This window comes from Oncorhynchus nerka, unplaced genomic scaffold, assembly GCF_034236695.1.
Source record: "Oncorhynchus nerka isolate Pitt River unplaced genomic scaffold, Oner_Uvic_2.0 unplaced_scaffold_1146, whole genome shotgun sequence".
Classification (NCBI taxonomy): Eukaryota; Metazoa; Chordata; class Actinopteri; order Salmoniformes; family Salmonidae; genus Oncorhynchus; species Oncorhynchus nerka.
In genome coordinates, this window is record NW_027040179.1 from 1 (window position 1) to 25,795 (window position 25,795).

The window sequence follows — 25,795 nt, forward strand, 5'->3', positions numbered from 1 at the left end:
CTGTAAAACAACATCCATCATACTACTATGACTGACCCTGTAAAACAACACCTATCATACTACTATGTCTGACCCTGTAAAACAACACCTATCACACTACTATGACTGACCCTGTACAACAACACCTATCATACTACTATGACCCTGTACAACAACACCTATCACACTACTATGACCCTGTACAACAACACCTATCATACTACTATGGCTGATCCTGTAGAACAACACCTATCATACTACTATGACTGACCCTGTAAAACAACACCTATCACACTACTATGACTGACCCTGTACAACAACACCTATCATACTACTATGGCTGATCCTGTAGAACAATACATTTCACTGCACCATCCAACGTGTGACAATAAAACCTTTTTTAATTGCATCATACACTCTTTCACATAACACCTGATGTGTCATTGCAGCTGCACCACACTAGGCCTTCCAGCAGGGGGTAGTAGAGTGCCTGCTCTGTCTCAGCTCCACATCAACAACATTACTGATGTAACACTGTCACCTCAGTGAGGAATCTCTACAACATCGGGGAAAAGGAGGGGAAACGAGGAGGGAACAGGAACATTTCCCAGAAACTGAGGAACCCTCTGACACACACAGAGAGACAGCGCGAGACAGACAGACAGACAGACAGACAGACAGACAGAGAGCGAGAGAGACAGACAGACAGAGAGCGAGAGAGACAGACAGACAGAGAGCGAGAGAAACAGACAGACAGAGAGCGAGAGAGACAGACAGACAGACAGACAGAGAGCGAGAGAGACAGACAGACAGACAGACAGACAGAGAGCGAGAGAGACAGACAGACAGAGAGCGAGAGAGACAGACAGACAGAGAGCGAGAGAGACAGACAGACAGAGAGCGAGAGAGAGAGACAGACAGAGAGCGAGAGAGAGAGACAGACAGAGAGCGAGAGAGACAGACAGAGAGCGAGAGAGACAGACAGAGAGCGAGAGAGACAGACAGAGAGCGAGAGAGACAGACAGAGAGCGAGAGAGACAGACAGAGAGCGAGAGAGACGAGAGAGACAGAGACAGACGGACAGAGCGAGAGACAGACGGACAGAGCGAGAGAGCGCTGGGAGGAGAGAGGAGCACGGTAACTTACGAGGAGAGGACGATGGCCACTGCGTCGTTCATGACACTCTCTCCAAACAGCAGGGCATAAAGATCACCATCTGCATGGAGCTCATTGAAGATGGCCAGCACCGTCACTGAAATACACACACACACACTTAAGAGAGTTGAGGAGCAACGTGCTGCTCGCTAGGATGTACCATGACCATCCTTGTAGTGAACTAGGAGGGATAATATGTTAAGGACGGACTGCAGAGGTATGCTCCTGGAGGCCTGTAGAGAGAGCCCTCCACTGGGATGAGGTGGTGAGGAGCTCCAGTGCCTACCTGGGTCAGTGGCAGAGACGATGGCTCCAAAGAAAAGACAGTCTGTGTAGTAGAACTTGTTAGTCAGCTGCCCTATGAACTGCATCAGCTTCACCACTCCATACATCAGGTTTCTGAAGAGAGGAGAGGACTAGAAGAGCTCCATACCAGACATGATCTAAAATCAGTCCCAACAATACGCTGACTCACCCAATGACGAAGCATGAGATAGCTGTTCCTAGGAAGGCATAGGTTATGATGGAGCCCAGGTTCCTGAAGAAGTGTCTCTGGAAAAAGAGAAGGGATATTATAAATTGCTAGGCTACATCATAGAATGTAGAGAGGTCAGTGTGTGATCTACATGGGCATTAAAATAAACACTTATTTCTGTGCCATTGATGTCAGCCAGCCCCACAAGAGGGCCTCGGTGTGCAGGGAGAGTGTTGCCTGTCATCTCCCCTCACAAGAGGGCCTTGGTGTGCAGGGAGAGTGTTGCCTGTCATCTCCCCTCACAAGAGGGCCTTGGTGTGCAGGGAGAGTGTTGCCTGTCATCTCCCCTACAAGAGGGCCTTGGTGTGCAGGGAGAGTGTTGCCTGTCATCTCCCCTCACAAGAGGGCCTTGGTGTGCAGGGAGAGTGTTGCCTGTCATCTCCCCTCACAAGAGGGCCTTGGTGTGCAGGGAGAGTGTTGCCTGTCATCTCCCCTCACAAGAGGGCCTTGGTGTGCAGGGAGAGTGTTGCCTGTCATCTCCCCTCACAAGAGGGCCTCGGTGTGCAGGGAGAGTGTTGCCTGTCATCTCCCCTCACAAGAGGGCCTCGGTGTGCAGGGAGAGTGTTGCCTGTCATCTCCCCTACAAGAGGGCCTTGGTGTGCAGGGAGAGTGTTGCCTGTCATCTCCCCTACAAGAGGGCCTTGGTGTGCAGGGAGAGTGTTGCCTGTCATCTCCCCTCACAAGAGGGCCTTGGTGTGCAGGGAGAGTGTTGCCTGTCATCTCCCCTCACAAGAGGGCCTTGGTGTGCAGGGAGAGTGTTGCCTGTCATCTCCCCTCACAAGAGGGCCTTGGTGTGCAGGGAGAGTGTTGCCTGTCATCTCCCCTCACAAGAGGGCCTTGGTGTGCAGGGAGAGTGTTGCCTGTCATCTCCCCTCACAAGAGGGCCTTGGTGAGCAGGGAGAGGGTTGCCAGTCATCTCCCCTCACAAGAGGGCCTTGGTGAGCAGGGTTGCCGGACTCCAATCAAGTTGTAGAAACATCTCAAGATGATCAATGGAAATAGGATGCAGCGGAGCTCAATTTCGAGTCTCATAGAAAAAGATCTGAATACTTATGCAAATAGGCATTTCCGCATGAACACATTAGTTTTCCCGTTTCTGCTTTGTCATTATTGGGCATTGTGATGTCATTATTGGGTATTGTGATGTCATTATTGGGTATTGTGATGTCATTATTGGGTATTGTGTGTAGATTGATGAGATTTTAGAATACCGAAAAAGGGGTCTAAATACATTCCGAAGCCACTGTGTGTACGGGATACATCGTCTAACGAAATGCTTACTTGCAGGTTCCTTCTCAACAAGGCAACAATATAAAATAACACATGCACGCACAGTTAAAAGCCTAGTAGAGTTAGCGGCAGGTGGATGAGCAATATGGATGAAACCTGACCTGGAATGTGAAGCTAACTGAAGCTGGCTAGCATTATAAAAGCCTGAGTAGATCTAGCTTGCTTGGTACTATACCACTCTGGTTGCTCTATGCTTGATCCTATATCCCTCTGAACTCTACAGGATGTCCTTTTATTGGGGGCTTGAGTTGGCACTACAGCTCTCAGAAAGGACTAACTACACTCAAATCCAGCTACACTGGAGATGGCTAGAAGCAGGCTAGCTGGCGATAGCTAGAAGCAGGCTCGCTGGCGATAGCTAGAAGCAGGCTAGCTGGCGATAGCTAGAACTACGGGGAAATGTGTGCAGGCCTACATAGGAGAAGGTCGGAAATAGTGGGACTTTTAGTCGTGGTCTTTTTTATGTGCTATTTCCTGTTATGTTTTATGTCCTACAACTTGGACCACGTTGGAAATACCTGGTTTACACTGTGTCATTCTCTGGGTTTCTTGTACTCTTAAATACGGTTTTAAAAACTGTACAACTTGTTTAACCCAAAATAAAATAAAATATAATCAACTATGGTTAGATTGGATATAGATCGATAGGCTGTTAGCCTAACTGGACAGACAGGCCACCGGGAGGTCGACAGAAAGGCCACCGGGAGGTCGACAGAAAGGCCACCGGGAGGTCGACAGACAGGCCACACCTGTCAGGTGGATGGATTATCTTGGTAAAGGAGAACTGCTCACTATCAGGGAGGGAAACTCATTTGAGCCAAATAAGCTTTATGGAACATTATTCAAATCTTTAATTTCAGTGCATGATACATGAAACCAACACTTTACATGTTGCATTTATATTTTTGGTTTTAAATAATGTTCTACAGCAATGTACAAAAGTAGAGTATGTGTCCTTCACAGCAGTCCCACAGGCCAGTATCAGAGAGTACCAGTCTGACATGTCCTTCACAGCAGTCCCACAGACCAGTATCAGAGAGTACCAGTCTGACATGTCCTTCACAGCCGTCCCACAGGCCAGTATCAGAGAGTACCAGTCTGACATGTGTCCTTCACAGCAGTCCCACAGACCAGTATCAGAGGGTACCAGTCTGACATGTGTCCTTCACAGCAGTCCCACAGGCCAGTATCAGAGAGTACCAGTCTGACATGTCCTTCACAGCCGTCCCACAGGACAGTATCAGAGAGTACCAGTCTGACGTGTCCTTCACAGCAGTCCCACAGGCCAGTATCAGAGAGTACCAGTCTGACATGTCCTTCACAGCCGTCCCACAGGCCAGTATCAGAGAGTACCAGTCTGACATGTGTCCTTCACAGCCGTCCCACAGGCCAGTATCAGAGAGTACCAGTCTGACATGTGTCCTTCACAGCAGTCCCACAGGCCAGTATCAGAGAGTACCAGTCTGAGATGTGTACTTCACAGCCGTCCCACAGACCAGTATCAGAGGGTACCAGTCTGACATGTCCTTCACAGCAGTCCCACAGGCCAGTATCAGAGAGTACCAGTCTGACATGTCCTTCACAGCAGTCCCACAGGCCAGTATCAGAGAGTACCAGTCTGACATGTCCTTCACAGCAGTCCCACAGGCCAGTATCAGAGAGTACCAGTCTGACATGTCCTTCACAGCAGTCCCACAGGCCAGTATCAGAGAGTACCAGTCTGACATGTCCTTCACAGCAGTCCCACAGGCCAGTATCAGAGAGTACCAGTCTGACATGTCCTTCACAGCAGTCCCACAGGCCAGTATCAGAGAGTACCAGTCTGACATGTCCTTCACAGCAGTCCCACAGGCCAGTATCAGAGAGTGGGTCTAGCAGGGTAACCTAAGACAGGAACTGGAAGTTTGCATCCCAAATGGAACCCTATTGACTATATAGTGCTCTACTGTTGACCAGGGCCCATAGGGGTAGTGTTGGCCAGGGCCCATAGGGGTAGTGTTGACCAGGGCCCATAGGGGTAGTGTTGACCAGGGCCCATAGGGGTAGTGTTGACCAGGGCCCATAGGGGTAGTGCTCTACTGTTGACCAGGGCCCATAGGGGTAGTGTACTACTGTTGACCAGGGCCCATAGGGGTAGTGCTCTACTGTTGACCAGGGCCCATAGGGGTAGAGCACTACTGTTGACCAAGGCCCATAGGGGTAGAGCACTACTGTTGACCAGGGCCCATAGGGGTAGTGTACTACTGTTGACCAGGGCCCATAGGGGTAGTGCACTACTGTTGACCAGGGCCCATAGGGGTAGAGCTCTACTGTTGACCAGGGCCCATAGGGGTAGTGTACTACTGTTGACCAGGGGCCCGTAGGGGTAGTGCTCTACTGTTGACCAGGGCCAGTAGGGGTAGTGCTCTACTGTTGACCAGGGCCCATAGGGGTAGTGCTCTACTGTTGACCAGGGCCCATAGGGGTAGTGCTCTACTGTTGACCAGGGCCCATAGGGGTAGTGCTCTACTGTTGACCAGGGCCCATAGGGGTAGAGCACTACTGTTGACCAGGGCCCATAGGGGTAGTGTACTACTGTTGACCAGGGCCCATAGGGGTAGTGTACTACTGTTGACCAGGGCCCATAGGGGTAGAGCTCTACTGTTGACCAGGGCCCATAGGGGTAGTGTACTACTGTTGACCAGGGGCCCGTAGGGGTAGTGCTCTACTGTTGACCAGGGGCCCGTAGGGGTAGTGCTCTACTGTTGACCAGGGCCCCGTAGGGGTAGTGCTCTACTGTTGACCAGGGCCCATAGGGGTAGTGCTCTACTGTTGACCAGGGCCCATAGGGGTAGTGCTCTACTGTTGACCAGGGCCCATAGGGGTAGTGTACTACTGTTGACCAGGGCCCATAGGGGTAGTGTACTACTGTTGACCAGGGCCCATAGGGGTAGAGCTCTACTGTTGACCAGGGCCCATAGGGGTAGTGCTCTACTGTTGACCAGGGCCCATAGGGGTAGTGTACTACTGTTGACCAGGGCCCATAGGGGTAGTGCTCTACTGTTGACCAGGGCCCATAGGGGTAGAGCACTACTGTTGACCAAGGCCCATAGGGGTAGAGCACTACTGTTGACCAGGGCCCATAGGGGTAGTGTACTACTGTTGACCAGGGCCCATAGGGGTAGTGCACTACTGTTGACCAGGGCCCATAGGGGTAGAGCTCTACTGTTGACCAGGGCCCATAGGGGTAGTGTACTACTGTTGACCAGGGGCCCGTAGGGGTAGTGCTCTACTGTTGACCAGGGCCAGTAGGGGTAGTGCTCTACTGTTGACCAGGGCCCATAGGGGTAGTGCTCTACTGTTGACCAGGGCCCATAGGGGTAGTGCTCTACTGTTGACCAGGGCCCATAGGGGTAGTGCTCTACTGTTGACCAGGGCCCATAGGGGTAGTGCTCTACTGTTGACCAGGGCCCATAGGGGTAGTGCTCTACTGTTGACCAGGGCCCATAGGGGTAGAGCACTACTGTTGACCAGGGCCCATAGGGGTAGTGTACTACTGTTGACCAGGGCCCATAGGGGTAGTGTACTACTGTTGACCAGGGCCCATAGGGGTAGAGCTCTACTGTTGACCAGGGCCCATAGGGGTAGTGCTCTACTGTTGACCAGGGCCCATAGGGGTAGTGCTCTACTGTTGACCAGGGCCAGTAGGGGTAGTGCTCTACTGTTGACCAGGGCCAGTAGGGGTAGTGCTCTACTGTTGACCAGGGCCCATAGGGATAGTGCTCTACTGTTGACCAGGGCCCATAGGGGTAGTGCTCTACTGTTGACCAGGGCCCATAGGGGTAGAGCACTACTGTTGACCAGGGCCCATAGGGGTAGAGCACTACTGTTGACCAGGGCCCATAGGGGTAGAGCACTACTGTTGACCAGGGCCCATAGGGGTAGTGTACTACTGTTGACCAGGGCCCATAGGGGTAGTGTACTACTGTTGACCAGGGCCCATAGGGGTAGAGCTCTACTGTTGACCAGGGCCCATAGGGGTAGTGCTCTACTGTTGACCAGGGCCCATAGGGGTAGTGCTCTACTGTTGACCAGGGCCAGTAGGGGTAGTGCTCTACTGTTGACCAGGGCCCATAGGGATAGTGCTCTACTGTTGACCAGGGCCCATAGGGGTAGTGCTCTACTGTTGACCAGGGCCCATAGGGGTAGAGCACTACTGTTGACCAGGGCCCATAGGGGTAGTGTACTACTGTTGACCAGGGCCCATAGGGGTAGTGTACTACTGTTGACCAGGGCCCATAGGGGTAGAGCTCTACTGTTGACCAGGGCCCATAGGGGTAGTGTACTACTGTTGACCAGGGGCCCGTAGGGGTAGTGCTCTACTGTTGACCAGGGGCCCGTAGGGGTAGTGCTCTACTGTTGACCAGGGCCCATAGGGGTAGTGCTCTACTGTTGACCAGGGCCCATAGGGGTAGTGCTCTACTGTTGACCAGGGCCCATAGGGGTAGTGCTCTACTGTTGACCAGGGCCCATAGGGGTAGTGTACTACTGTTGACCAGGGCCCATAGGGGTAGTGTACTACTGTTGACCAGGGCCCATAGGGGTAGAGCTCTACTGTTGACCAGGGCCCATAGGGGTAGTGCTCTACTGTTGACCAGGGCCCATAGGGGTAGTGTACTACTGTTGACCAGAGCCCATAGGGGTAGTGCTCTACTGTTGACCAGGGCCCATAGGGGTAGAGCACTACTGTTGACCAAGGCCCATAGGGGTAGAGCACTACTGTTGACCAGGGCCCATAGGGGTAGTGTACTACTGTTGACCAGGGCCCATAGGGGTAGTGCACTACTGTTGACCAGGGCCCATAGGGGTAGAGCTCTACTGTTGACCAGGGCCCATAGGGGTAGTGTACTACTGTTGACCAGGGCCCATAGGGGTAGAGCTCTACTGTTGACCAGGGCCCATAGGGGTAGTGCTCTACTGTTGACCAGGGCCCATAGGGGTAGTGCTCTACTGTTGACCAGGGCCCATAGGGGTAGTGTACTACTGTTGACCAGGGCCCATAGGGGTAGTGTACTACTGTTGACCAGGGCCCATAGGGGTAGAGCTCTACTGTTGACCAGGGCCCATAGGGGTAGTGCTCTACTGTTGACCAGGGCCCATAGGGGTAGTGTACTACTGTTGACCAGGGCCCATAGGGGTAGTGCTCTACTGTTGACCAGGGCCCATAGGGGTAGAGCACTACTGTTGACCAAGGCCCATAGGGGTAGAGCACTACTGTTGACCAGGGCCCATAGGGGTAGTGTACTACTGTTGACCAGGGCCCATAGGGGTAGTGCACTACTGTTGACCAGGGCCCATAGGGGTAGAGCTCTACTGTTGACCAGGGCCCATAGGGGTAGTGTACTACTGTTGACCAGGGGCCCGTAGGGGTAGTGCTCTACTGTTGACCAGGGCCAGTAGGGGTAGTGCTCTACTGTTGACCAGGGCCCATAGGGGTAGTGCTCTACTGTTGACCAGGGCCCATAGGGGTAGTGCTCTACTGTTGACCAGGGCCCATAGGGGTAGTGCTCTACTGTTGACCAGGGCCCATAGGGTAGAGCACTACTGTTGACCAGGGCCCATAGGGGTAGTGTACTACTGTTGACCAGGGCCCATAGGGGTAGTGTACTACTGTTGACCAGGGCCCATAGGGGTAGAGCTCTACTGTTGACCAGGGCCCATAGGGGTAGAGCTCTACTGTTGACCAGGGCCCATAGGGTAGTGCTCTACTGTTGACCAGGGCCCATAGGGGTAGTGCTCTACTGTTGACCAGGGCCAGTAGGGGTAGTGCTCTACTGTTGACCAGGGCCCATAGGGATAGTGCTCTACTGTTGACCAGGGCCCATAGGGGTAGTGCTCTACTGTTGACCAGGGCCCATAGGGGTAGAGCACTACTGTTGACCAGGGCCCATAGGGGTAGTGTACTACTGTTGACCAGGGCCCATAGGGGTAGTGTACTACTGTTGACCAGGGCCCATAGGGGTAGAGCTCTACTGTTGACCAGGGCCCATAGGGGTAGTGCTCTACTGTTGACCAGGGCCAGTAGGGGTAGTGCTCTACTGTTGACCAGGGCCAGTAGGGGTAGTGCTCTACTGTTGACCAGGGCCCATAGGGATAGTGCTCTACTGTTGACCAGGGCCCATAGGGGTAGTGCTCTACTGTTGACCAGGGCCCATAGGGGTAGAGCACTACTGTTGACCAGGGCCCATAGGGGTAGAGCACTACTGTTGACCAGGGCCCATAGGGGTAGAGCACTACTGTTGACCAGGGCCCATAGGGTAGTGTACTACTGTTGACCAGGGCCCATAGGGTAGTGTACTACTGTTGACCAGGGCCCATAGGGGTAGAGCTCTACTGTTGACCAGGGCCCATAGGGGTAGTGCTCTACTGTTGACCAGGGCCCATAGGGGTAGTGCTCTACTGTTGACCAGGGCCAGTAGGGGTAGTGCTCTACTGTTGACCAGGGCCCATAGGGATAGTGCTCTACTGTTGACCAGGGCCCATAGGGGTAGTGCTCTACTGTTGACCAGGGCCCATAGGGGTAGAGCACTACTGTTGACCAGGGCCCATAGGGGTAGTGTACTACTGTTGACCAGGGCCCATAGGGGTAGTGTACTACTGTTGACCAGGGCCCATAGGGGTAGAGCTCTACTGTTGACCAGGGCCCATAGGGGTAGTGTACTACTGTTGACCAGGGGCCCGTAGGGGTAGTGCTCTACTGTTGACCAGGGGCCCGTAGGGGTAGTGCTCTACTGTTGACCAGGGCCCATAGGGGTAGTGCTCTACTGTTGACCAGGGCCCATAGGGGTAGTGTACTACTGTTGACCAGGGCCCATAGGGGTAGTGTACTACTGTTGACCAGGGCCCATAGGGGTAGAGCTCTACTGTTGACCAGGGCCCATAGGGGTAGTGCTCTACTGTTGACCAGGGCCCATAGGGGTAGTGTACTACTGTTGACCAGGGCCCATAGGGGTAGTGCTCTACTGTTGACCAGGGCCCATAGGGGTAGAGCACTACTGTTGACCAAGGCCCATAGGGGTAGAGCACTACTGTTGACCAGGGCCCATAGGGGTAGTGTACTACTGTTGACCAGGGCCCATAGGGGTAGTGCACTACTGTTGACCAGGGCCCATAGGGGTAGAGCTCTACTGTTGACCAGGGCCCATAGGGGTAGTGTACTACTGTTGACCAGGGGCCCGTAGGGGTAGTGCTCTACTGTTGACCAGGGCCAGTAGGGGTAGTGCTCTACTGTTGACCAGGGCCCATAGGGGTAGTGCTCTACTGTTGACCAGGGCCCATAGGGGTAGTGCTCTACTGTTGACCAGGGCCCATAGGGGTAGTGCTCTACTGTTGACCAGGGCCCATAGGGGTAGAGCACTACTGTTGACCAGGGCCCATAGGGGTAGTGTACTACTGTTGACCAGGGCCCATAGGGGTAGTGTACTACTGTTGACCAGGGCCCATAGGGGTAGAGCTCTACTGTTGACCAGGGCCCATAGGGGTAGAGCTCTACTGTTGACCAGGGCCCATAGGGGTAGTGCTCTACTGTTGACCAGGGCCCATAGGGGTAGTGCTCTACTGTTGACCAGGGCCAGTAGGGGTAGTGCTCTACTGTTGACCAGGGCCCATAGGGATAGTGCTCTACTGTTGACCAGGGCCCATAGGGGTAGTGCTCTACTGTTGACCAGGGCCCATAGGGGTAGAGCACTACTGTTGACCAGGGCCCATAGGGGTAGTGTACTACTGTTGACCAGGGCCCATAGGGGTAGTGTACTACTGTTGACCAGGGCCCATAGGGGTAGAGCTCTACTGTTGACCAGGGCCCATAGGGGTAGTGCTCTACTGTTGACCAGGGCCCATAGGGGTAGTGCTCTACTGTTGACCAGGGCCAGTAGGGGTAGTGCTCTACTGTTGACCAGGGCCCATAGGGATAGTGCTCTACTGTTGACCAGGGCCCATAGGGGTAGTGCTCTACTGTTGACCAGGGCCCATAGGGGTAGTGTACTACTGTTGACCAGGGCCCATAGGGGTAGTGTACTACTGTTGACCAGGGCCCATAGGGGTAGAGCTCTACTGTTGACCAGGGCCCATAGGGGTAGTGTACTACTGTTGACCAGGGGCCCGTAGGGGTAGTGCTCTACTGTTGACCAGGGGCCCGTAGGGGTAGTGCTCTACTGTTGACCAGGGCCCATAGGGGTAGTGCTCTACTGTTGACCAGGGCCCATAGGGGTAGTGCTCTACTGTTGACCAGGGCCCATAGGGGTAGTGCTCTACTGTTGACCAGGGCCCATAGGGGTAGTGTACTACTGTTGACCAGGGCCCATAGGGGTAGTGTACTACTGTTGACCAGGGCCCATAGGGGTAGAGCTCTACTGTTGACCAGGGCCCATAGGGGTAGTGCTCTACTGTTGACCAGGGCCCATAGGGGTAGTGTACTACTGTTGACCAGAGCCCATAGGGGTAGTGCTCTACTGTTGACCAGGGCCCATAGGGGTAGAGCACTACTGTTGACCAAGGCCCATAGGGGTAGAGCACTACTGTTGACCAGGGCCCATAGGGGTAGTGTACTACTGTTGAACAGGGCCCATAGGGGTAGTGCACTACTGTTGACCAGGGCCCATAGGGGTAGAGCTCTACTGTTGACCAGGGCCCATAGGGGTAGTGTACTACTGTTGACCAGGGGCCCGTAGGGGTAGTGCTCTACTGTTGACCAGGGCCAGTAGGGGTAGTGCTCTACTGTTGACCAGGGCCCATAGGGGTAGTGCTCTACTGTTGACCAGGGCCCATAGGGGTAGTGCTCTACTGTTGACCAGGGCCCATAGGGGTAGTGCTCTACTGTTGACCAGGGCCCATAGGGGTAGAGCACTACTGTTGACCAGGGCCCATAGGGGTAGTGTACTACTGTTGACCAGGGCCCATAGGGGTAGTGTACTACTGTTGACCAGGGCCCATAGGGGTAGAGCTCTACTGTTGACCAGGGCCCATAGGGGTAGTGCTCTACTGTTGACCAGGGCCCATAGGGGTAGTGCTCTACTGTTGACCAGGGCCCATAGGGGTAGTGCTCTACTGTTGACCAGGGCCCATAGGGGTAGTGTTGACCAGGGCCAGTAGGGGTAGTGCTCTACTGTTGACCAGGGCCCATAGGGGTAGTGCTTTACTGTTGACCAGGGCCAGTAGGGGTAGTGCTCTACTGTTGACCAGGGCCAGTAGGGGTAGTGCTCTACTGTTGACCAGGGCCAGTAGGGGTAGTGCTCTACTGTTGACCAGGGCCAGTAGGGGTAGTGCTCTACTGTTGACCAGGGCCCAGTAGGGGTAGTGTTGACCAGGGCCATAGAGCTCTATTTAGGGAATAGGGGGCCATTTGGGATGCAGACAAAGACATGTGGTCTCGACTTCCTCCCAGAAGGGTGATACTCTAAAAGGCTGGCCAATGAGAGGGCTCCCCTGTCTACAGTATGTCCAATCAGAGATCTCGTTGTTGCAGTAGATCAGCCCATTCTGAACCACAGTCGATGACCAGATCATGTTGAGCGCCTTGCTACAGTAATTAACCCTTTAATATCAGTAACAATGTCCTGAGTCAACGGAACACTGTTGAGAAACCTGGACCGTTCTTACATGCTACTACGTAGGAGACAATCCTGGCCAATCGGAAGTCAGAAATTACACCAGAATAACACGTCACATGTTCCAGAGTGACGCAGCGGTCTAAGGCACTGCATCTCAGTGCTTGAGGCTCTGGTTCGATCACGGGCTGTATCACAACCGGCCGTGATCGGGAGTCCCATAGGGCGGCGCACAATTTTCCCAGCGTCGTCCGGGTTAGGGGAGGGTTTGGCCCAGCGCCGTCCGGGTTGGGGGAGGGTTTGGCCCAGCGCCGTCCGGGTTGGGGGAGGGTTTGGCCCAGCGCCGTCCGGGTTGGGGGAGGTTTGGCCCAGCGCCGTCCGGGTTGGGGAGGGTTTGGCCCAGCGCCGTCCGGGTTGGGGAGGGTTTGGCCCAGCGCCGTCCGGGTTGGGGGAGGGTTTGGCCCAGCGCCGTCCGGGTTGGGGGAGGGTTTGGCCCAGCGTCGTCCGGGTTAGGGGAGGGTTTGGCCCAGCGTCGTCCGGGTTAGGGGAGGGTTTGGCCCAGCGTCGTCCGGGTTAGGGGAGGGTTTGGCCCAGCGTCGTCCGGGTTAGGGGAGGGTTTGGCCCAGCGTCGTCCGGGTTAGGGGAGGGTTTGGCCCAGCGTCGTCCGGGTTAGGGGAGGGTTTGGCCCAGCGTCGTCCGGGTTAGGGGAGGGTTTGGCCCAGCGTCGTCCGGGTTAGGGGAGGGTTTGGCCCAGCGTCATCTGGGTTGGGGGAGGGTTTGGCCCTGCGTCGTCCGGGTTAGGGGAGGGTTTGGCCCAGCGTCGTAGGCAGTCATTGTAAAATAAGAATGTGTTCTTACCGGACTTGCCTAGTTAAATAAAAAGGTTTAAAAAAAATACAGAATACAAATGTTAAAGCTGTGACTTACCTTTTTGAGACTATAGCCAGCATGGAAAATGATTGGAGGTAGCAGTATATTGAAGAATACTTCAGGGTCAAAGGTAACCTGTACATTTAGGAGAAAAACATGTTTAGGATTGATCTGTTTACATACAAGTTGCTATTAGCCAGCTAATACACTGCTGAGATGCAGACTGATGACAAAGAGGTCACATTGTAAAGCAATGCCAACAAGGGCTGCTTGTGATCAAATACTTAGCGAGCCAGGACTGTACAGACAACCACAGATTCAGGATGCAGAGACTCTGACATGAAAATAGGTTGGACTGGATACTGGGAAATGTTTTCAGGATGCCTTTCCACAAGTTCAGTTGTGTTTAGTCAGTAGTTGGGGGGGTTATACAGTTCAGTTGTGTTTAGTCAGTAGTTGGGGGGGTTATACAGTTAAGGTGTGTTTAGTCAGTAGTTGGGGGTTATACAGTTCAGTTGTGTTTAGTCAGTAGTTGGGGGGGGTTATACAGTTAAGGTGTGTTTAGTCAGTAGTTGGGGGGTTATACAGTTCAGTTGTGTTTAGTCAGTAGTTGGGGGGGGTTATACAGTTAAGGTGTGTTTAGTCAGTAGTTGGGGGGGGTTATACAGTTAAGGTGTGTTTAGTCAGTAGTTGGGGGGTTATACAGTTCAGTTGTGTTTAGTCAGTAGTTGGGGGGTTATACAGTTCAGTTGTGTTTAGTCAGTAGTTGGGGGGTTTATACAGTTCAGTTGTGTTTAGTCAGTAGTTGGGGGGTTATACAGTTAAGGTGTGTTTAGTCAGTAGTTGGGGGGGGGGTTATACAGTTCAGTTGTGTTTAGTCAGTAGTTGGGGGGTTATACAGTTCAGTTGTGTTTAGTCAGTAGTTGGGGGGGTTATACAGTTCAGTTGTGTTTAGTCAGTAGTTGGGGGGGGTTATACAGTTCAGTTGTGTTTAGTCAGTAGTTGGGGGGGGTTATACAGTTCAGTTGTGTTTAGTCAGTAGTTGGGGGGTTATACAGTTCAGTTGTGTTTAGTCAGTAGTTGGGGGGTTATACAGTTCAGTTGTGTTTAGTCAGTAGTTGGGGGGGGTTATACAGTTCAGTTGTGTTTAGTCAGTAGTTGGGGGGGGTTATACAGTTCAGTTGTGTTTAGTCAGTAGTTGGGGGGTTATACAGTTCAGTTGTGTTTAGTCAGTAGTTGGGGGGTTATACAGTTCAGTTGTGTTTAGTCAGTAGTTGGGGGGTTATACAGTTCAGTTGTGTTTAGTCAGTAGTTGGGGGGGTTGTACAGTTCAGTTGTGTTTAGTCAGTAGTTGGGGGGTTATACAGTTCAGTTGTGTTTAGTCGGTAGTTGGGGGGTTATACAGTTCAGTTGTGTTTAGTCAGTAGTTGGGGGGTTATACAGTTCAGTTGTGTTTAGTCAGTAGTTGGGGGGTTATACAGTTCAGTTGTGTTTAGTCAGTAGTTGGGGGGTTGTACAGTTCAGTTGTGTTTAGTCAGTAGTTGGGGGGTTGTACAGTTCAGTTGTGTTTAGTCAGTAGTTGGGGGGGGGGTTATACAGTTCAGTTGTGTTTAGTCAGTAGTTGGGGGGTTATACAGTTCAGTTGTGTTTAGTCAGTAGTTGGGGGGGTTATACAGTTCAGTTGTGTTTAGTCAGTAGTTGGGGGGTTATACAGTTCAGTTGTGTTTAGTCAGTAGTTGGGGGGGGTTATACAGTTCAGTTGTGTTTAGTCAGTAGTTGGGGGGTTATACAGTTCAGTTGTGTTTAGTCAGTAGTTGGGGGGGGTTATACAGTTCAGTTGTGTTTAGTCAGTAGTTGGGGGGTTATACAGTTCAGTTGTGTTTAGTCAGTAGTTGGGGGGTTGTACAGTTCAGTTGTGTTTAGTCAGTAGTTGGGGGTTATACAGTTCAGTTGTGTTTAGTCGGTAGTTGGGGGTTATACAGTTCAGTTGTGTTTAGTCAGTAGTTGGGGGGTTATACAGTTCAGTTGTGTTTAGTCAGTAGTTGGGGGGGGTTGTACAGTTCAGTTGTGTTTAGTCAGTAGTTGGGGGGGTTATACAGTTCAGTTGTGTTTAGTCAGTAGTTGGGGGGGTTATACAGTTCAGTTGTGGTTAGTCAGTAGTTGGGGGGTTATACAGTTCAGTTGTGTTTAGTCAGTAGTTGGGGGGTTATACAGTTCAGTTGTGTTTAGTCAGTAGTTGGGGGGGGTTATACAGTTCAGTTGTGTTTAGTCAGTAGTTGGGGGGGGTTATACAGTTCAGTTGTGTTTAGTCAGTAGTTGGGGGGTTATACAGTTCAGTTGTGTTTAGTCAGTAGTTGGGGGGGGTTATACAGTTCAGTTGTGTTTAGTCAGTAGTTGGGGGGGTTATACAGTTCAGTTGTGTTTAGTCAGTAGTTGGGGGGTTATACAGTTCAGTTGTGTTTAGTCAGTAGTTGGGGGGTTATACAGTTCAGTTGTGTTTAGTCAGTAGTTGGGGGGTTTATACAGTTCAGTTGTGTTTAGTCAGTAGTTGGGGGGTTATACAGTTCAGTTGTGTTTAGTCAGTAGTTGGGGGGGGTTATACAGTTAAGGTGTGTTTAGTCAGTAGTTGGGGGGGGTTATACAGTTAAGGTGTGTTTAGTCAGTAGTTGGGGGAGGGGGTTATACAGTTCAGTTGTGTTTAGTCAGTAGTTGGGGGGTTATACAGTTCAGTTGTGTTTAGTCAGTAGTTGGGGGGTTATACAGTTCAGTTGTGTTTAGTCAGTAGTTGGGGGGGTTATACAGTTCAGTTGTGTTTAGTCAGTAGTTGGGGGGTTATACAGTTCAGTTGTGTTCAGTCAGTAGTTGGGGGGTTATACAGTTCAGTTGTGTTTAGTCAGTAGTTGGGGGGTTATACAGTTCAGTTGTGTTTAGTCAGTAGTTGGGGGGGGTTATACAGTTAAGGTGTGTTTAGTCAGTAGTTGGGGGGTTTATACAGTTCAGTTGTGTTTAGTCAGTAGTTGGGGGGGTTATACAGTTCAGTTGTGTTTAGTCAGTAGTTGGGGGGTTATACAGTTAAGGTGTGTTTAGTCAGTAGTTGGGGGGGTTATACAGTTCAGTTGTGTTTAGTCAGTAGTTGGGGGGGATATACAGTTCAGTTGTGTTTAGTCAGTAGTTTGGGGGGTTATACAGTTAAGGTGTGTTTAGTCAGTAGTTGGGGGGTTATACAGTTAAGGTGTGTTTAGTCAGTAGTTGGGGGGTTGTACAGTTAAGGTGTGTTTAGTCAGTAGTTGGGGGGGGTTATACAGTTAAGGTGTGTTTAGTCAGTAGTTGGGGGGGGTTATACAGTTCAGTTGTGTTTAGTCAGTAGTTGGGGGGGATATACAGTTCAGTTGTGTTTAGTCAGTAGTTTGGGGGGTTATACAGTTAAGGTGTGTTTAGTCAGTAGTTGGGGGGTTGTACAGTTAAGGTGTGTTTAGTCAGTAGTTGGGGGGGGTTATACAGTTAAGGTGTGTTTAGTCAGTAGTTGGGGGGTTATACAGTTAAGGTGTGTTTAGTCAGTAGTTGGGGGTTATACAGTTAAGGTGTGTCTAGTCAGTAGTTGGGGGGGGGTTATACAGTTAAGGTGTGTTTAGTCAGTAGTTGGGGGGGGGTTATACAGTTAAGGTGTGTTTAGTCAGTAGTTTAGGGGTTATCATAACTATATTATTGTGCAGCATATCATTCTGTTCCAACATAGTGTGTGTGTGTGTGTGTGTATGATTGTTACCTTACGCAGCATGTCATTCTGCTCCACGTTGTGTATCTCCCTCGAGTTGATCTCTCCTTTCAGCGTGTACTCAAAGAACTTCCCACTGACGTTCAGTAGGAGCGTACTGACTGGCCCCTCCTCAAGAGAACAGCTGGGAGGAGTTTTTTTGTGGTAGCTGGTGGCTGGGATTCCATAACGCAGGATCACACCTACCAACAGTCCTGGGAAGAGAGAGAGAGAGAGAGAGGGAAGGAGAGAGAGAGAGAGAGAGAGGGAAGGAGAGAGAGAGAGAGAGAGGGAAGGAGAGAGAGAGAGGGAAGGAGAGAGAGAGAGCGAGGGCGAGAGAGAGAGGGAAGGAGAGAGAGAGAGAGAGAGGGAAGGAGAGAGAGAGAGAGAGGGAAGGAGAGAGAGAGAGAGAGGGAAGGAGAGAGAGAGAGGGAAGGAGAGAGAGAGAGGGAAGGAGAGAGAGAGAGCGAGGGCGAGAGAGAGATACTGAGGATAGAATATCTTCACACTTCCAAAATTTCTTAAACCTCGTTAGAGGCGGCTTATGGTAGTGAAATTGACATTCAATTCTCTGGCAACCGTTTGTGGACATTCCTGCACTCAACATGCTAATTGCACAATCCCTCAAAACGTCTTTGGCATTGTGTTGTGTGACGCCTTTTATTGTCCCCAGCACAAGTTGCACCTGTGTAATGAGCATGCTGTTTTAATTAGCTTCTTGATAGGCCACACCTGTCAGGTGGATGGATTATCTTGGCAAAGGAGGAATGCTCACTAACAGGGATGTAAACTAATTTGAGCACAACATTTGAGAGAAATAAGCTTTTTGTGCATATGGAACATTTCTGGGATATTTTATTTCAGCTTATTATTATTAATATTATTACAACTACATTATTATTACTACTAGCTACATTATTATTACTACTAGCTACATTATTATTACTACTACTACATTATTACTACTAGCTACATTATTATTACTACTACTACATTATTACTACTAGCTACATTATTACTGCTAGCTACATTATTACTACTAGCTACATTATTACTGCTAGCTACATTATTACTGCTAGCTACATTATTACTACTAGCTACATTATTACTACTAGCTACATTATTACTGCTAGCTACATTATTATTACTACTAGCTACATTATTACTGCTAGCTACATTATTATTACTACTAGCTACATTATTACTGCTAGCTACATTATTATTACTACTAGCTACATTATTACTACTAGCTACATTATTACTGCTAGCTACATTATTATTACTACTAGCTACATTATTATTACTACTAGCTACATTATTACTGCTAGCTACATTATTATTACTACTAGCTACATTATTATTACTACTAGCTACATTATTATTACTACTAGCTACATTATTACTACTACTATCTACATTATTACTACTACTAGCTACATTATTACTACTAGCTACATTATTACTGCTAGCTACATTATTATTACTACTAGCTACATTATTACTACTAGCTACATTATTACTACTAGCTACATTATTACTACTAGCTACATTATTACTACTAGCTACATTATTATTACTACTACTACATTATTACTACTAGCTACATTATTATTACACTCACTGGCCCTGGGGCTCTACCATCCTGTGGATTGTCGCTGTCCCTGGGGCTCTACTGTCCGTCCTGTGGATTGTCACTGTCCCTGGGGCTCTACTGTCCGTCCTGTGGATTGTCACTGTCCCTGGGGCTCTACCGTCCTGTGGATTGTCACTGTCCCTGGGGCTCTACCGTCCTGTGGATTGTCACTGTCCCTGGGGCTCTACCGTCCTGTGGATTGTCACTGGCCCTGGGGCTCTACCATCCTGTGGATTGTCACTGTCCCTGGGGCTCTTACCATCCTGTGGATTGTCACTGGCCCTGGGGCTCTACTGTCCGTCCTGTGGATTGTCACTGGCCCTGGGGCTCTACCATCCTGTGGATTGTCACTGTCCCTGGGGCTCTACCATCCTGTGGATTGTCACTGTCCCTGGGGCTCTACCATCCTGTGGATTGTCACTGGCCCTGGGGCTCTACCATCCTGTGGATTGTCACTGGCCCTGGGGCTCTACCATCCTGTGGATTGTCACTGTCCCTGGGGCTCTACCATCCTGTGGATTGTCACTGTCCCTGGGGCTCTACCGTCCTGTGGATTGTCGCTGTCCCTGGGGCTCTACCGTCCTGTGGATTGTCACTGTCCCTGGGGCTCTACCATCCTGTGGATTGTCACTGTCCCTGGGGCTCTACCGTCCGTCCTGTGGATTGTCACTGTCCCTGGGGCTCTACCGTCCGTCCTCTGGATTGTCACTGTCCCTGGGGCTCTACCGTCTTGTGGATTGTCACTGTCCCTGGGGCTCTACCATCCTGTGGATTGTCACTGTCCCTGGGGCTCTTCCATCCTGTGGATTGTCACTGTCCCTGGGGCTCTACCATCCTGTGGATTGTCACTGTCCCTGGGGCTCTACCATCCTATGGATTGTCACTGTCCCTGGGGCTCTACCGTCCGTCCTGTGGATTGTCACTGTCCCTGGGGCTCTACCGTCCGCCCTGTGGATTGTCACTGTCCCTGGGGCTCTACCGTCCGTCCTCTGGATTGTCACTGTCCCTGGGGATCTACCATCCTGTGGATTGTCACTGTCCCTGGGGCTCTACCATCCTGTGGATTGTCACTGTCCCTGGGGCTCTACCATCCTGTGGATTGTCACTGTCCCTGGGGCTCTACCATCCTGTGGATTGTCACTGTCCCTGGGGCTCTACCATCCTGTGGATTGTCACTGTCCCTGGGGCTCTACCATCCTGTGGATTGTCGCTGTCCCTGGGGCTCTACCATCCTCTGGATTGTCACTGTCCCTGGGGCTCTACCATCCTGTGGATTGTCACTGTCCCTGGGGCTCTACCATCCTGTGGATTGTCACTGTCCCTGGGGCTCTACCATCCTGTGGATTGTCGCTGTCCCTGGGGCTCTACTGTCCATCCTCTGGATTGTCACTGTCCCTGGGGCTCTTCCATCCTGTGGATTGTCACTGTCCCTGGGGCTCTACTGTCCGTCCTCTGGATTGTCACTGTCCCTGGGGCTCTACCATCCTGTGGATTGTCGCTGTCCCTGGGGCTCTACTGTCCGTCCTCTGGATTGTCACTGTCCCTGGGGCTCTACCATCCTGTGGATTGTCGCTGTCCCTGGGGCTCTACTGTCCGTCCTCTGGATTGTCACTGTCCCTGGGGCTCTTCCATCCTCTGGATTGTCACTGTCCCTGGGGCTCTACCATCCTGTGGATTGTCACTGTCCCTGGGGCTCTACCATCCTGTGGATTGTCACTGTCCCTGGGGCTCTACCATCCTGTGGATTGTCGCTGTCCCTGGGGCTCTACTGTCCGTCCTCTGGATTGTCACTGTCCCTGGGGCTCTACCATCCTGTGGATTGTCGCTGTCCCTGGGGCTCTACCATCCTGTGGATTGTCGCTGTCCCTGGGGCTCTAATGTCCGTCCTGTGGATTGTCACTGGCCCTGGGGCTCTACTGTCCATCCTGTGGATTGTCGCTGTCCCTGGGGCTCTACCATCCTGTGGATTGTCGCTGTCCCTGGGGCTCTACCATGCTGTGGATTGTCGCTGTCCCTGGGGCTCTACCATGCTGTGGATTGTCGCTGTCCCTGGGGCTCTACCATCCTGTGGATTGTCACTGTCCCTGGGGCTCTACTGTCCGTCCTGTGGATTGTCGCTGTCCCTGGGGCTCTACTGTCCGTCCTGTGGATTGTCGCTGTCCCTGGGGCTCTACCATGCTGTGGATTGTCGCTGTCCCTGGGGCTCTACCATCCTGTGGATTGTCACTGTCCCTGGGGCTCTACTGTCCGTCCTGTGGATTGTCGCTGTCCCTGGGGCTCTACTGTCCGTCCTGTGGATTGTCGCTGTCCCTGGGGCTCTACCGTCCGTCCTGTGGATTGTCACTGTCCCTGGGGCTCTACCATCCGTCCTCTGGATTGTCACTGTCCCTGGGGCTCTACCATCCTGTGGATTGTCACTGTCCCTGGGGCTCTACCATCCTGTGGATTGTCACTGTCCCTGGGGCTCTACCATCCTGTGGATTGTCACTGTCCCTGGGGCTCTACCATCCTGTGGATTGTCACTGTCCCTGGGGCTCTACCATCCTGTGGATTGTCACTGTCCCTGGGGCTCTACCATCCTGTGGATTGTCACTGTCCCTGGGGCTCTACCATCCTGTGGATTGTCACTGGCCCTGGGGCTCTACCATCCTGTGGATTGTCACTGGCCCTGGGGCTCTACCATCCTGTGGATTGTCACTGGCCCTGGGGCTCTACCATCCTGTGGATTGTCACTGGCCCTGGGGCTCTACCATCCTGTGGATTGTCACTGGCCCTGGGGCTCTACCATCCTGTGGATTGTCACTGGCCCTGGGGCTCTACCATCCTGTGGATTGTCACTGGCCCTGGGGCGCTACCATCCTGTGGATTGTCACTGGCCCTGGGGCTCTACCATCCTGTGGATTGTCACTGGCCCTGGGGCTCTACCATCCTGTGGATTGTCACTGTCCCTGGGGCTCTACCGTCCTGTGGATTGTCACTGGCCCTGGGGCTCTACCATCCTGTGGATTGTCACTGTCCCTGGGGCTCTACCATCCTGTGGATTGTCGCTGTCCCTGGGGCTCTACTGTCCGTCCTCTGGATTGTCACTGTCCCTGGGGCTCTTCCATCCTGTGGATTGTCACTGTCCCTGGGGCTCTACTGTCCGTCCTCTGGATTGTCACTGTCCCTGGGGCTCTACCATCCTGTGGATTGTCGCTGTCCCTGGGGCTCTACTGTCCGTCCTCTGGATTGTCGCTGTCCCTGGGGCTCTTCCATCCTCTGGATTGCCACTGTCCCTGGGGCTCTACTGTCCGTCCTCTGGATTGTCACTGTCCCTGGGGCTCTACCGTCCGTCCTGTGGATTGTCACTGTCCCTGGGGCTCTACCGTCCGTCCTGTGGATTGTCACTGGCCCTGGGGCTCTACCGTCCATCCTGTGGATTGTCGCTGGCCCTGGGGCTCTACCGTCCATCCTGTGGATTGTCGCTGTCCCTGGGGCTCTACCATCCTGTGGATTGTCGCTGTCCCTGGGGCTCTACTGTCCATCCTGTGGATTGTCGCTGTCCCTGGGGCTCTACTGTCCGTCCTGTGGATTGTCGCTGTCCCTGGGGCTCTACTGTCCGTCCTGTGGATTGTCACTGTCCCTGGGGCTCTACCATCCTGTGGATTGTCACTGTCCCTGGGGCTCTACCATCCTGTGGATTGTCACTGGCCCTGGGGCTCTACCATCCTGTGGATTGTCACTGGCCCTGGGGCTCTACCATCCTGTGGATTGTCACTGGCCCTGGGGCTCTACCATCCTGTGGATTGTCACTGGCCCTGGGGCTCTACCATCCTGTGGATTGTCACTGGCCCTGGGGCTCTACCATCCTGTGGATTGTCACTGGCCCTGGGGCTCTACCATCCTGTGGATTGTCACTGTCCCTGGGGCTCTACCATCCTGTGGATTGTCACTGTCCCTGGGGCTCTACCATCCTGTGGATTGTCACTGTCCCTGGGGCTCTACCATCCTGTGGATTGTCACTGTCCCTGGGGCTCTACCATCCTGTGGATTGTCGCTGGCCCTGGGGCTCTACCGTCCTGTGGATTGTCACTGGCCCTGGGGCTCTACCGTCCTGTGGATTGTCACTGGCCCTGGGGCTCTACCGTCCTGTGGATTGTCACTGTCCCTGGGGCTCTACCGTCCTGTGGATTGTCACTGTCCCTGGGGCTCTACCGTCCTGTGGATTGTCACTGTCCCTGGGGCTCTACCGTCCTGTGGATTGTCACTGTCACTGGGGCTCTACCGTCCATCCTGTGGATTGTCACTGTCCCTGGGGCTCTACCGTCCTGTGGATTGTCACTGTCCCTGGGGCTCTACCGTCCGTCCTGTGGATTGACACTGTCCCTGGGGCTCTACCATCCTGTGGATTGTCACTGTCCCTGGGGCTCTAACATCCTGTGGATTGTCACTGTCCCTGGGGCTCTACCGTCCGTCCTGTGGATTGACACTGTCCCTGGGGCTCTACCGTCCTGTGGATTGTCACTGGCCCTGGGGCTCTACTGTCCGTCCTGTGGATTGTCACTGTCCCTGGGGCTCTACCGTCCTGTGGATTGACACTGTCCCTGGGGCTCTACCGTCCGTCCTGTGGATTGACACTGTCCCTGGGGCTCTACCGTCCGTCCTGTGGATTGACACTGTCCCTGGGGCTCTACCGTCCGTCCTCTGGATTGACACTGTCCCTGGGGCTCTACTGTCCGTCCTCTGGATTGACACTGTCCCTGGGGCTCTACTGTCCGTCCTCTGGATTGACACTGTCCCTGGGGCTCTACTGTCCGTCCTCTGGATTGACACTGTCCCTGGGGCTCTACTGTCCGTCCTCTGGATTGACACTGTCCCTGGGGCTCTACCGTCCTGTGGATTGTCACTGTCCCTGGGGCTCTACCGTCCGTCCTGTGGATTGTCACTGTCCCTGGGGCTCTACTGTCCGTCCTCTGGATTGTCACTGTCCCTGGGGCTCTTCCATCCTGTGGATTGTCACTGTCCCTGGGGCTCTACCGTCCGTCCTCTGGATTGTCACTGTCCCTGGGGCTCTACCATCCTGTGGATTGTCACTGGCCCTGGGGCTCTACCGTCCGTCCTGTGGATTGACACTGTCCCTGGGGCTCTACCATCCTGTGGATTGTCACTGGCCCTGGGGCTCTACCATCCTGTGGATTGTCACTGTCCCTGGGGCTCTACCGTCCTGTGGATTGTCGCTGGCCCTGGGGCTCTACCGTCCTGTGGATTGTCGCTGGCCCTGGGGCTCTACCGTCCTGTGGATTGTCGCTGGCCCTGGGGCTCTACCGTCCTTTGGATTGTCACTGGCCCTGGGGCTCTACCATCCTGTGGATTGTCACTGTCCCTGGGGCTCTACCATCCTGTGGATTGTCGCTGTCCCTGGGGCTCTACTGTCCGTCCTCTGGATTGTCACTGTCCCTGGGGCTCTTCCATCCTGTGGATTGTCACTGTCCCTGGGGCTCTACTGTCCGTCCTCTGGATTGTCACTGTCCCTGGGGCTCTACCATCCTGTGGATTGTCGCTGTCCCTGGGGCTCTACTGTCCGTCCTCTGGATTGTCGCTGTCCCTGGGGCTCTTCCATCCTCTGGATTGTCCTGAGTGTTCTGGGGCAGGTTTTCATCAAGGATCTCTCTGTACTTTGCTCTGTTCATCTTTGCCTCGATCCTGACAATGGTATTGAGTTTTCCACCACAGTCATCGGCTTCATCAATAAGTGCATTGACGACAACGTCCCCACAGTGACCGCACGTACATATTCCAACCAGAAGCCATGGATTACAGGCAACATCCGCACTGAGCTAAAGGCTACAGCTGCTGCTTTCAAGGAACGGGACACTAATCTGGACGCTTAAAAGAAATCCCGCTATGCCCTCAGACGAACCATCAAATAAGCAAAGCGTCAATAAAGGATTAAGATTATTATTGATGAAGCCAGTGACTGAGGGGTTATACTCCTCAATGCCATTGACATATTCCAGTCTGTGCTAGAAAAACAGCCCTGTATGTCACGCCTTGGTCATAGTGTTTTGTGTTTTCGTTATATATTTGGTCAGGCCAGGGTGTGACACGGGGTTATGTGTTGTGTTTCGTATTGGGGTTTTATAGGATTTGGGATTGTGAATGATTAGGGGTGTGTCTAGTATAGGCTTGGCTGCCTGAGGCGGTTCTCAATCAGAGTCAGGTGATTCTTGTTGTCTCTGATGGGGAACCGTATTTAGGTAGCCTGGGTTTCACTTTGTATTTCGTGGGTGATTGTTCCTGTCTCTGTGTAGTGTTCACCAGATAGGCTGTAATAAGTTTCACGTTCCGTTTGTTATTTTGTATCAGTTATTTCATGTATCGTCATTTCTTCATTAAAGACATGAGTAACCACCACGCTGCATTTCGGTCCTCTCTTTTCGACAAACGAAGAACGTCGTTACACTGTAGCGTAGCATTCACATCATCTGACTACTTCCGTATTGAGCGAGTCACTGGTACTTCCTGCTTTAGTTTGACAAATATGAAAAATATCCCCCTCAGCACTGCGCCAAAATGCAAACTCCTTCCGTTTGAGTAACGTTAATAAAAAATATTTTTTATAACATCTCTTGGTAGATAGTGTGGTCTACAGCCTATCACGAGGTACTCTACCTCAGGCAAGCAATACCTCGAGACTACCTTAATATTTGACATTGCGCACCAGCTGTTATTAACAAATAGACCCCCCCACACCCCTCGTCTTACCGGAAATAGCTGTTCTGTCCTGTTGATGCCCGAAAACCAACTGTATATGATCCATGTTGTCGTTCAGCCACGACTCAGTGAAACATAAGATATTACAGATTAATGTCCCGTTGGTAGGATAGTCTTGATTAGCTCATCCAGTTTATTCTCCAGTGATTGATAGGATAGTCTTGAACGGAGCTCATCCAGTTTATTCTCCAATGATTGCACGTTGGCCAATAGAACGGATGATAAAGGCGGGTTACCCACAA

At 52.2% G+C, this 25,795-nt stretch overlaps 1 protein-coding gene across 1 annotated transcript in view; it reads right to left on the reverse strand.

The window, feature by feature from the left end:
* Window positions 1–1,121: 1,121 nt before the first annotated feature.
* The window catches only part of LOC135570041 (sodium/hydrogen exchanger 7-like), a 29,957-nt gene continuing 5,283 nt past the window's right edge, over window positions 1,122–25,795 (reverse strand). The window contains exons 2-6 of the mRNA XM_065016093.1: window positions 17,180–17,382; window positions 13,471–13,548; window positions 1,610–1,686; window positions 1,421–1,533; window positions 1,122–1,231 (exon numbers count right to left, since the gene is read on the reverse strand). Coding sequence (XP_064872165.1) covers window positions 1,122–1,231; window positions 1,421–1,533; window positions 1,610–1,686; window positions 13,471–13,548; window positions 17,180–17,382 — 581 coding nt within the window. The remainder of the gene's footprint in view (window positions 1,232–1,420; window positions 1,534–1,609; window positions 1,687–13,470; window positions 13,549–17,179; window positions 17,383–25,795) is intronic.